Source organism: Rhinolophus sinicus, linkage group LG15, assembly GCF_036562045.2.
Source record: "Rhinolophus sinicus isolate RSC01 linkage group LG15, ASM3656204v1, whole genome shotgun sequence".
NCBI lineage: Eukaryota > Metazoa > Chordata > Mammalia > Chiroptera > Rhinolophidae > Rhinolophus > Rhinolophus sinicus.
This window is the reverse complement of record NC_133764.1, coordinates 47,400,634-47,414,006: the sequence shown is the minus strand read 5'-3', so window position 1 is coordinate 47,414,006 and position 13,373 is coordinate 47,400,634. Positions and strand designations below refer to the sequence as shown.

Here is a 13,373-nt window from a genome sequence, read left to right as displayed (position 1 = left end):
TCCTTCCCACAAGACAAAGTACCTCCCCCCACCACCACAAAGTGTTCATGTTTACGGAGGACCAATCCAGGAATACTGAGGATGTTTTCATTTTTTCTGTTCCTTTATGGAGAGTCTGACACTTCTCCTATGCAAACAACAGCAGGAGAAAAACGTTTACCAAGTACTAGCATAATTGATTAGAACCAGGGTGGCTTCTAAAAAAGGAGCTCTGCGTCTTTAAGGCTACACAGGGGCTCTCCGCTCAGAAGCAGACAGAGCGGCTCTGCAGCAGCGACTCATCCTATCGATAAGGTCCAGTTAGCCAAGGTGGAGGATGGGAAAAGAATGGAGCTGTCCCAGCTACTCAATGAGATCAGGGCAAACTATGAAAAGCTCCTCACCAGAAATCAGATAGAGACCGTGCTCTCAGCAAGGATCCAGGTAATGATTTCATACAGACAGGCACCTTCCAGGAGAAGGAGACAATCCATGTCTATCCAATTCCTCTCCCGGCCTCTCTGAGGTACAGTATTTCCTTTTCAATGCAGCATATTCTGGGGAAGGAATTTAGGTTTTACTGCACTGAGACGGGGACTACAGGGGGAAATGCTGTGATTATACTGTTAAATGACCATTGAATAAATGTTGATTGATGCATTTGATTTTTATATAAATTATGAGGTTCCTATCATTAAAACATGGGGTCAACATACAATAAAATGGTGCACTCTAACCTCCTTTAGACATCCTCCAAAGGAGGCGGCATTTCAAATACCCTTCAAAGATATTACGGAGTTATTTATAGAGATGATTCAAATAACAGCTTTTAAATGACAAGCTTTACAGTAAGATTTATTAGTTTGCACACTTTGTAGAGAAAAACTGAAATATTTCTAAACCTTTTTAATGAGTTCGGTTTTATACCAGATGGTTATAAATAGAAATCATCTGAGTATGTGAACATGGCATTCGGAACAATTGAGACATAAATTGGGGCAATCAGAATTCCCCAAATTGATAGACGCTCCACATAGATTACAGATTTTTGCTTTTGTGCTATAAGGAAAAATGTTTATTTCTAGGCATGCAATATTTAACTATTAAAGAAAAAGAGAGAACCAAGTTAAATAAGGGCTAAATCTTAATTTCATAGACTCACTTTGACAATTATCTTTAGCAATTAATTATGGTATAAACTATTTAAACAAATGTACAAACAAATATTTTAGAAACAAAGATTCAGAAATTCAGGGATTTAGTTAGTTAGTTAGTCAGTTCACCTACCATGTCTGAGTTCAACTTCTATTCCAAGCACCCAGGTATAGCAAAGAGTTTAACTTAAGAACATCCAAAGGGAAAAAATGTTGCTGGGAAATTGTAGGACTTTATTTCACTAGTAATTCAAATTCATTTTTAGTAACATTATAAATTTCACTTCTGGTAACATTTTCAGTCTTCATAAAGAATGATCAGTGTCCTAGATTGAGAAAAGTCACTGGGATACATGATTTAAGTGTTGGAATAGTTCATTCACCTTTTACAAAGAGGGAACGGGGGGGAATTAATAGATGACAATTTCTGAAAGTCATAAATCAAATAAACATTTTATTTTTGCAATAACAAAAATACAAGTTATTTAGTTTACAGGTCACAATGCTGAAATGCATAAAGTGAAAAAGCAAAACTACTCTAGAGCAAGTTTTGTTTTGAGTCTTTTTAACATAAATCTACATTAGAGGATTAGTTTCAAAGAATGCAGAAAGTCAGCTGGAATAAATTCAAGAGAGCCTGATCAATTATTATAAAATAAGGCAACACAAGCTATATTAATTAGTTAGTTATTGCTGTATGATAAACCACCCCAAAACTTTGTGGATGAAAACAACCACTGTGTTCTCTGTCATGATTCTGTGGGTTGATTGGGTTTTGTGGGGTGAGTCTTTTGCTGCACATGACCTTGGCTGGAACTGCAGTCATCTTGGGGCACAACTGGGCTGGGACATCCAAGGTGGCTCATTCATGTGTCTGGCACCTTGATGGGATTTTTGGAAGGCTAGCTCAGCTGAGACAACTGGGCCTGTTTCTCTCTCTCCAGGTAGCTTCAGGGTCTCCCTCCATCTGGCTTCCCTGCACAATCTCTCCAACAGAGTATCCAGACTTCTTTCATGTTGGCCCAGGACTCCAAAAAGTACAGAAGTTGTCAGGACTTCTTAAGGCTTAGGCCTAGAACTGTCACTTCTGCCACATTCTACTGGATAAAGCAAGACATGGGTCAGCCCAGATTCGGTGTGGAAGGCCACCACCCAAGAATATGAATTTGGGAAAGTGTGGTTCATTGGAAGCCATTTTCAGAATCTAGTTACCACACAAGCCTAGCTGCCGGTTCCACGCTCAAAATCTAAAACACCAGTAAATAGCAGCATTTTTATGCTCTATTTCTTAAATTCTCGACGTTCTCTTTTGTAGTTCTTCTGATATGTGTTGCTGCTTGCTTTTGCCAATTTAACACTAAGAACAAGTGATACAACAAACAAAAAGAAATGTATGAAGAATTTTGTTCTCTAATACTTTGCTTTAAGCTTCATTCATAGACTTCATTTACTCCACTGTTTCCTTTCAAAAAAAATATGTTGTACCATCATATTCAATTTTCTTAATTTTAAAATGCATTTTTATAAGAACATAATAAGTGATTTTGTTGCTTCAAAATGTTACAATCAATTCCATACATTGCTCCTACTGCTCTTGGGTCCAAATGTTAAGAATTCTGTCAAAGGATACTTTTATTTAATTTCAATATCAGCATAAGAACATTTAAAGCTGACTAGAAAATAATCCCCTTATTTAATAAGAGGACATTTAGAAAACAGTCTTTAAAGAAGTCATTTTTGCTATTACCCGAAATACTCAAAATTAGCATGCCTTCTAAAAAGTTCATATTGAAAAAGATAAATCAACAGGGATTCTCTTGATACAGAAGTCTGTTTTAGAATCTCTAATGCCTATGATAATTTAATTCTCTAAATTATTCATAACATACTTTCCAGCAGGATTTACTCTCTGTCTATATACCCAGTCCAATAATTGATTAATTTAGGGATACACAGCTGTTTTTCTGCTTTTATAAAGCAGCCTACAAGAGAACTACAGGGGAAACACACACACACACACACACACACACACACAAAGAAAAGAAAATATGGGAGGAAATAGTAGCCAATTTTCAATCTTTCGTCTTTATAAATGCCATAAATAATGGAAAATTAAGAATCAGAGGTCTCAAACTTAGGTCCCACAAACTGTTACTTTTCATTAAAATAGGTGTATTTTTCTGCATTTCATAGACTGTCACAATAGGAAGGGACTTTTAAGGGTCATTGCACATCTGAGAAAACTGAGGCAGAGAGTGCAATGGACTTGTTCACATATATAATTAATTAGTAACTAAGCACTAGAACATACGTTTGTAATCTAACAACTTAAAGAAAAAATGATTCGATTCCTATGCTATTTTTCTATAATTGCCTTTAAATGTCTCCTTTTCAGGAGGGCTCTTTCTTTTTTCTGTTACTGTTATTGTTGGCTTTCTTCTAGCTAGAAGAAGATATAAGCAAAAAAATGGACAAAGATGAAGAGGCTTTAAAGGCAGCTCAAGCAGAACTCAAGGAAGCCCGACGCCAGTGGCACCACCTGCAAGTGGAAATTGAATCTCTCCATGCTGTGGTGAGAATGATCTCCAAAGCGACTGGTCCATTGAATCACCAGATGTTACCTGATTAAGAGAGGGAAAGGAATTATCCCATTACCTTACAGTGAGAAACTCGCTGGAAGGGAAAAGTCACGGCCACTGAATTCTATCCTTGGTCATAGTTCAACTATCCGCTTCCTTCCTTCATGTTAACGGTTGTTATCAATTCACTCAACATTTAGTTCCCACCTATAAAAATGGAGTGATCCTTGCTTATCACCCTGGGGTTCTCTAATTGTTGGAGTGGGGAAGTAGAGCCTTTGTCATTATTCAGTCATAACAGTGGGGAGTCTCTTATCCATACCATTGAGACATCTAAGAGGAAAATATTTACACATTGTCCTAAAGTGACTTTTATAAGTAGTCTGCTCTGGCTTTGTTATTCAATATTACATTTTTCAATATTTAAAAAAATCAAATAAATCAGAGTGTGCAGATTTTTTTTTTTTTTTGGTTCTAACAATTATTAACATCACAGGATTCCTTTGAAACATATACATATATATATATATATATATATATATATATATATATATAAATTTTTAAAAATTTGGTCATACATAAAGCTGTAAGGAAACACTTCTTGCTTAAGTAATAAAAATTATTGCAACTTTTTAAAGAAAGAACACAATAGAATGAAGACATTACAAATCAGATTTCAGAAACATATTTTGTTTCACTGATTCACTGATAAAGGTCTGTATAAAACAGGAAAGGGGCCTTGAAAACTCTCTACACGCCAGTGAGCAACATCACCAGATGCAGCTACAAGGCCTGGAGGCCGTGATTGAAGGACTAGAAAAAGAGCTACAAGAAGTAAGGCGCGGCATCGAAAAGCAGCTTCAAGAGCATGAGATACTTCTCAACACAAAGATGAGGCTAGAACAAGAAATAGCAACTTACCGCCGCCTCCTAGAAAAGGAAGAAATCAGGTACCTAATCCCATATAGTTAATGACAAGTGGCCAGAAATGTGGAGCCACTTACGTCATTGTTGATGTAATCACAGAAATTAAATCTGAAAAAACCATCATCACCAAGGCTTGCTCAATAAAATATGATTAGTGCGCATTGAAAAGATTATGAGAAGAACTATTTCCAGCCTCCCCAAATTAGGAAAAACATAGCCAAAGTCGGGGACATTGGCTACCACAAAGAGCACATCAAGCCTAGAATGAAATGTGAACAATTCCCAAAAGCTACAAAAATAACCTTTCTTAACTTTCTCTTTCCACGCTATGCAGCCCTTTTAGAATTAGTCATTGCCTTTTACGGGCCACCCACAAAAAAAGGTTGGAAAACTTACATATTATTACCACATTCCCCCCCACCCCAAAGGCCCACTCCCACCACACATCAAAAACCAAAATAATAATAATAATAATAATAACAATAACGATGGTGTTATTGTTATATTACAACCTACAACCATGGAAAGCAATGGTGTCCATAGTGCACAATTTAGAAGGCTTCCAGATGACCTGATAACAAAAGGTATCAAAAAGGAATTCTTATTAATTCACACAATTTCATAATCTGCAATCACTTACAAGGTCATATGGCTTTGAGCACAGCACAACCTCCAATTGTCCATGTTCCCATAAAAAGAAAGCTTTATCCTTGCTTGCTTCAGAATTCTGAGTCCTCTATAAAACTAGATGAAACTGCTTGAACCTCTAATGAGTCTTGACATTTCCTAAATCTTTGAAAAACATAAATTGAATTCAGAATGTACCACTTACTAGCTGAGTGATGCCAGGCAAGCTATTAAACCTCTCTGTGCCTGTTTTCTAATCTACAAAATGGGAATAATATTACCTACCTCATAGAATTGCTGAGGGTTAAATGAATTAATGTTTGTAAAGTGCTTAAAACAGTGTTATGTAAATATACATATATCATTTATTTATTATTAAATAAGATAAACGGTTGTGAAATTTATTTAATTCCTAATTCTTCAAGAAATAATAACTTGGTCTTTAATATTCCTAAAATTTTTAAAAATTGTATTATGCTACATTTAAGATATATAAGAAAGTATCAAGAAAAATATAATGAAAACCCACATATGCATTTCCCCTAGTTCAGGCAGTGAAACATAAAATGCTGTTGAAGTCTATCAACACCCCCTTTTGCCCCCAACCCCAACCCACCCCCACATCTACTCACATCTCATCCTCCTTCCACAATCTAACCTGGCTCCTGAATTTGATGCTTATTCATCTCAGACATTCCTTTATAGTAATATGTATGTATCCCTAAATAAAATATGAAATTGTTTCGCATATTATTTTAATCTTTATAAAATTAGCTACAACTCACCCATTTTTTTCACTCACTGTTACACTTGGGAGATTTATTCATAAAGATACAGTGTACTCTTAGTGCATTTATTTTCACTGCTAAATAATATTTCCATTGTATGAATCCACTACAATTTATCCATTCTCTTATTGGTGACCATTTGTTTCAATTATATGCTAATACAATGTTGCTCCTATAATATAATTCTTTCCAATTTCAGATATTATGGTTGTATCCAAGGTGGGAAAAAAGAACAAAAACCTACAACTAGAGTTGGTTTTGTTTTACCTTCAGGTGAGTTTCTGATATAAGCAAACTAACTTGAAAAGTGAAGTGCCATTTATAGGGACTGGAAGTAAATTAAATACTCTAACATAGCAAAAGAAAAAAAAGCAATATTTGAATGAACTTTGACCTACTATAAATTGACTGAATGGTACTTCAACATTTTAATTTAATATTTCATAAATAAAATTTTCACAGCTATTATCAATGAAATATCTTTTTCAACGAAAGTCCCACAAAAGTGTGAGAACGAAAAAGTGGAAACAGTGACCAAACAGGCAATATTAAATGGAAATATCGTGAAGGAAAGCACTGAAGCTCATGGTACTATTCAGTAAGTAAATTAAATTAACTAAGAAATAATAATAAACATATGTAAAGAAATTAATCTCAATTGAGTAATCTTAGTAATCTTTGTTTGAATGTTTCCAAACATAATTTTAATATGCTGTGATATTTAATCTGATACAAATATATTTAATCAAAAACTTAGATGAAGGAGTACTCAATCCTCAATTCACCATTTTTCTAAAGCTATAACAAAACATCAGAATTCCATGGTCATTTGATTTTTAAAGTACATAAATTATAAATTCCATAATGTAAATTGCAAATTATAATTGTAAATGTACATTATGACTTATACAAACTTCTTGATTTCTTTTTCATATGAAATGCGTGTTACATACTTTTAATATACCCATACTTCATTTAGAAAGGTTTATTTTATCATTGCAGGACAGAGAAAGTGGATGAAGTTATTAAAGAATGGGAAGGTTCCTTCTTTAAAGATAACCCTCGATTAAGGAAAAAATCTGTTTCTCTTCGATTTGATCTTCATTTAGCAGCCACTGATGAAGGGTGTTTACAGACTAAACAGGATAATCTACCAGATATAGAAGTCAGGCTTATCATGAGGAGATCATGCAGTATCCCCTCTATCAAAACTCCATCAGCAGCTAATTAATCCAAAGACAGTATTTGCTTGACTTGAAAATGATATTAGAATGGACCAAGGTGGGTCATGCTGACCCCCTTCTGTCCCAAAATGTAAGTTATTAAGTATGTATGTTATGATCAATGTGTGATTCTCTTTAGGGAATAAAACATGGCATGGGACAACATTTCTCTGAATCTAATTATGGATGTATTTCTTGGAGAGGGGGAACTTAATAAAATCAGAAATTCAGTACAGTTTCTATTTTATTTATTCTCCAAATACTCTTCTTTTTCCCTTGAAATTTTATCAGAGACTAAGCATTAGCTAGCTGGCTTAGTTAAGTCTTTGAAATTTCACTCAATGGCTGAATATGCAAAAGAAAAGGGAATCATTTATTTAAATACGATTATATTATGTTAAGCATCACAGAGTTATTCATCACTATTCTATGACTGATTGTATCTAAAGATATTTTTCTAGTTAAAAAAGAAAGCAATTATAAACAAACTTTTAAAGAGGACTCACTATTCACTTAACCAAAAATTTTCCTTTTGAGACAATCACTTGCACACTTAGTTTTATTTTCCATGAGCAGTTTTGAGCAAACTGTCGAAACACAACCCAGTGCTAATTTGATGATTTAATAAAATTGATCTTCATCTAAAAGTGTTTTGTAGTCATTACCTGATTTCCAGAAGAGTTACTTTATTCAAAGAACTTTAAAGGATATGTCCTCTTCCACAAAAATTGAGGCCAGCTGTGCAACATATGAAAAGCTGGTTACTACAGTTACTGGAACAGGGTTGTCCAACCTCTCACCATCCCAACTTTTCCGTTTATAAAGTTAAATGTGATTAATTGGAGTATTTGATGTGAGCTTTAGGTAAGAGACTATATGAACTATTATAACTATTTCCTGCAATCATTTATGTGAATTATGATAACAGTATTATTATCTAAGCTAAGAGTATTTGAAGGATTTATGTTTTTAAATTGTTCAAACTGTAATAAATATGGATAGAAAATATATTTGTGAATCAGTCAAGTTTTGTTGCAAAGTTTTTTAAACAACCTAATTTGTTTAATATAGGTATATTTATTTTATAACTTTAAATAATAAGTACCTGTTTTCAAACATTAGAAATTTATAGGCTAGTAATTATTTTCTAAACAGAAAAAAACATTGAGTACCACTCATCATACTTTTTTCCCAGCTAACGTATCATCCAAGGGCTATAGCTATGTTAGCATTTCAGTACAGCCTTTGCAATAGCAATTTCTCTCTCTTTCTCTCTCCCCCCCACACTTTATTTCAACTTTAAAAAGTATATTTTAACCAGAAGAAAATGATGCTAAATAATCTTTAACATAATACAGGGATATAAAGTTAACTTTTTTTTTTTCAATTACTTCAGATTTCTTTTGGCCTGGCTTATTCTATTTAGTGAAAAGGATGATTTTGTTGTCAAGGATACAACAGCATGTAAAGTGCTTATTCTTGCATAAGCATCTTACCTAAAATACATCCTACACATAAAAATGTTTTCATTCAATACTAGTTAAATGTTGCTAACTTGATTAAAGCTTTGACAAATGCAATCATACAGCTATTGTAGTAAAGTTACTGTACTTAGCAACAGTAATCATAACAATGTAATATATCTCATGATATGCAGTGTTAACTTGGTCCTGGGCATCATGAATGTAACTGCTTATTATAGTAATTCCACTGTGCAGCTAGTGTATGTAACATGTACATTTTGAAATATAGTACTTGAATTTATAACAGTTTTATTTGCTTTGGGGCATTTTAAATTGGGATATGAATTTACCAGAGTAAATGATACCACTACAATAAAAAAAAAAAAATTGAAACATGAACTCTAAAGCTGCATTGTATTTGAGTTTGAGACACTGTGTTGAGTTAAATTGTTCCAATACGGTTAGCTCACGTGGAGAATGTAACCACGGTGGAAAGACAATGTTTTTATACCTTTTCTAACAAAAGAAAAATTAAGAATGGTATATTCTAATAAATAATATATTCTAATAAAAACTAATAATAATCCCATCATCCTGGGAAAAGTATGACAGTAGCCACCATTTGCAGAGTGCTTACACAGTTGTACTCAGCATATTGGTACATAATCACTAATCGTCATAACAATCCTACAAGATGCTCAATATTGTCATTTTATGGATGAATACAAATTAATATTCTTCCATCTCTCTGGAAGAGTGAAAATGCACACTTCTGTAACAAAATACAAAAAAAAGAGTAATTCCAATTACTAACAATTATAGGATCCCAGCCCCGGTTCTGTCACTAATTATCCATGGAACCAGAAAGGAATCATTGAAATTCCCTAGGCCTCAATTTTCACACTTGAAAACAAAGGGAAAGGTGGTGCTTGGTAATAATCTTACTCTGCCTGTTTCGTAGAGTTGTTTGAAATAATACGTAAGTGAAAATATTTGGCAAAGCACTACTCAAATATACAGTACTATCTGAATAAAAATTATCACTGGGAGAGAAGAATTTGTGAGAACAATTATATATAATGCTGACAATGATTAAGTAGTAGTTTAAAACACAACAGGTTTTATTGTGAGAATATTTTAATTCTTCATTTGCTGCCAGAAAGGTTATTCTTTCCCAGTGAGTTACCCAATTTGAACAGTTCTACCATGATAGTTTTTAAAGTACAAAAATGTTCTCTAGAGTCAAAAACTGCTTAAATTAATTTGAAAGTTTCAAATGGAAACGTATTATGGTACATGGGTCAAAATTAAACTTTAGTTAAATATAAATAATATTCATACACGTTACTCAGATTATCAACATGTGAAATCAAAGGAAAGTTTGTGCACAGGGCAGAAATTGTTTCTGTGTTTACAAGTAATGGCCAGCATGTACACACAGATTGCCATATTCATGGGCATACTACAAATAAACATTTTGAAATAAGATATATGTGCAAATCGATACAAGCCTTTCCCCAGGTTCCCTTACACACATAGACCCTAGACCAGGGTAGGCAAACTTTGGGCAGTACCATCCCTGTACCAACTATACTACTCCGCCCTTGTAGCTGAAAGCAGCTATAAGTAATATGTAAATAAATGGGCATGGCTATGTTCTAATAAAATTCCAAAAACAGAAGGCAGCTCGGCTCTGGCCTGCAGTTTGCCCACACCAGCCTGCCCTAGACCTTCAAATAAGGCCTGTGGGTGATAGATTATACCCCATATTCTGCAGGACCATCCTGTTTCCAAACACTTTCATTCTTTTCCACACCACGTGTCAAAGCCCACATCCTAGATCCTTAAGATATTTTTAAGGCAATGCAGAAGATTGTAAAAGCAAACCCTATTTTGTCCAATTCTAAAAAACACTGTGAATCACTCTGTCCTGGAAATCTGCTGGCCTTCAATATTTCACAACATGTATAGCAATAGAAACTGAATACCCTGTTTTCATAGAAACCGCTGAGAAAATTAGCCTATTTCACCATTTTGCCTATAACCAAACTTTTATAAGCTATTTGGCTCAGACAGAGCCAAATTTTAAGGGGAAAAAAATCCATTTAAATAAGCTTCATTGGAACATACTACAGACAAAATGCATGATTCAATGGTTGGTTCAAAATCTTTCTCAACTCACAGACCTCTTTGAGAATCTGTTCAATTACTAACTATCTGGGGGGGAAAAGTATATAAAAAATGTGCTTCATTTTAAAAGTTCATAGATTTCATAAAGCCTCTTCATGGACTGCAGGTTTTTCCTTGTTCTCTCCCATTTTTTCCTTTTTCTTTCTTCCTTCCCAGTCATGGTTCTCTACCGAGCTCCAAGTCTGTCCCCCTCCCCAGCTTATTCCCAGTCCTATGGAAAGAAATTGGAGACCTGGGCCTGAATCCCAGCTAATCACTTACTAGTTTTGGCTTCCCTGTTTTGGGGGAATAAGAACCTCAAGAAAGTATGAGTAGTGTCAGAAAGGAAAGGAGGCCGAGTTCCTGGGTCTTGTTGCCAGAAACAAAACTAAACTACTTGGGCCTAAGACTATCTCTGGGGTTTACCACTAGGCCCCTGTGAGGGCTCCTAACAACCTTTGGAGTTACAATAGTTTAAAGTCATATTAATGATGCATCCCATATTTTCCAGGATTAATCATGATTCCAAAAGTCTGTCTTGTGGTCCCCATAAATATTCTTGTACATGCAATATCGTATGTCCTGAGTTTGCTTTGGGGGGGGGGAGAAACTCAGTGTAAGTAGAGTCTACCTTGGATTATTTCACTCTTCAGTCTTAATTTCTTCAGGACTAGGGAAGAGATTTCTTTTTTCAATTATATTTTGCCTATATTCTTCCTTTCTAAATTTTGCCAATCTTCAGGAGTAGAGAAAGGATCAAACGGAGAAAATGAGATGATCATTTATTTATTCCACAAATACTGAGCACTGAAATGTGCCATGCACTGTTCTAGATGTCGAAAGTCCCCACCCTCAAGCTTTCATTTTGATGGGGGGGAAAAAGACAACAAAATAAATGCATAACGAATATAGTATGTTTGTGCTATACAAAAAACAAAGCACAGACCATGAACACAGTGGAGGTTGAGGGAATGAACTACAATTTTAAATAGATCAGGAAAAGACCTACTGAGGAGGTGATATATGAGTAAAGGCCAGGAGGTGAGATAGTGTATCAACCTCACTGCTCCACTCAGATCTCCTGCTTTCCTTTTCCACCATTTTTGTGCCACCCCTTTCCCACTGCAGTGTGCTTTGTTCCCAACATCCAATACCTGCAACTCTTCTTCAGAGGATGCCTAGAGATAACACAACATAGCACCAGGCCTAGCAGGGCCTTTACCCAATCCTTCTGCCATAACCCCAAAGGCAGGAAGAAACCAGCTGGAGTTGCTGGATGAGGCCAGAGAAAGAAAGTACTGGGGTCCCTGCTGAGGCCTTCCTGTATCTTATATTAATCTTTTACATGTCTCTGATGTTTATATTAAAAAAGCAACTTCATGTAATCTCAAGCACCAGACTGCCTGTTATCCTTTGATGATCTCTTGCAGTCTTTCCCTTCCATACGCTCTTTAATTTCACTAATTTCTGTGTATGCATATAAAAGTATTGAACGTGGAAGACTCAGACAGGGTTTCACTTGTCCCAGGCCTTACAAACTTCTAGACATGCCCTGGTCATTGCTGGCACACCCCAGATGGTGGCAAAGGGCAGCCCAAGAATTCACTAAGTCACTCAAAATGTCAATACTGTTTTCAAATAATTGCAGGTCAGGGAGCCCATCTGTTCCTTCTTCCTCCACAGTGGCCCACAGTGGCCAGGTGTATATACATCCAAGGAAGGGGCTAATTGGCAAACCAACGTACTCATGATTTAGTGGAAAGAGCCCTGGACTAGACCAGAAGGTTGCCTCAATACACTTTTATTGAGCATCTAATAATGGGTCGAGCCCTTAGTAAACACTGGTAATAGCAAGATGACCAATGCAGATGGCTGTACCTTTGCTTTCAAGACACTCAGAATGCACTGGAGATGACAAACACTCCGCTACAGCGGATCAGGCACAGACTACAATAAATTGTAGAAGAATCATGGTGGTGGAGAGAAAGGATTATGGGGGGCCCGGGGGGTGGGGCAGGGGGCATCACAACGAGGCATATGAACTGGATTCAGAAAGACAGATGAGTTTAAGCTGAAAGTGGGGGACAGTCTTTCCTGGCGGAGGGAACGGAATGAGCCAAGACAGCGATGGACACAGACTAGTGGCACCGCGGGCGCTCCGAGGGCACCCAACCCGGAGCAAGAGGATCAGCATCTCTGGGCTTCGGCTCAGAAACCCGAGGCAATTGCACCAGCCAGACGCGCATTTGGAAAAACTGAAAAGCCCGTGTTGCTTTTCGCCGAAGCTAACGCCCGGCTGTTCAAGTAGGACGCCCTACGAGAAGCCCGTGGGGACGGCAATTCCGCGAACCGAGGGCCCCGCGCCTCCATCCTCGGCTCGCTTAGGTATACACTCTCGCTCATAGAGGCAGAGGCAAGAAAAAGACCGGAAAACAAAACGCGTGGAGGCGGGCGCGGCCAGCGC

The 13,373-nt window shown here is 36.2% G+C and overlaps 1 protein-coding gene across 2 annotated transcripts; it reads left to right on the top strand.

Moving 5' to 3' along the window:
* The first annotated feature begins 234 nt into the window (after positions 1–234).
* Positions 235–7,834, top strand: KRT222 (keratin 222). 2 transcript variants are annotated; one of them, XM_019747730.2, is made up of 6 exons: positions 235–423; positions 3,577–3,705; positions 4,442–4,662; positions 6,254–6,327; positions 6,517–6,652; positions 7,057–7,834. In XM_019747730.2, the coding sequence occupies exons 1-6, from the start codon at positions 328–330 to the stop codon at positions 7,283–7,285; spliced, it is 885 nt and encodes a 294-aa protein (XP_019603289.1). In that variant the 5' UTR covers positions 235–327; the 3' UTR covers positions 7,286–7,834. The 2 variants fall into 2 exon arrangements, with proteins under 2 accessions (XP_019603289.1, XP_019603290.1); XM_019747731.2 differs by having other exon boundaries at positions 299–505.
* The last annotated feature ends 5,539 nt before the right edge of the window (positions 7,835–13,373 follow it).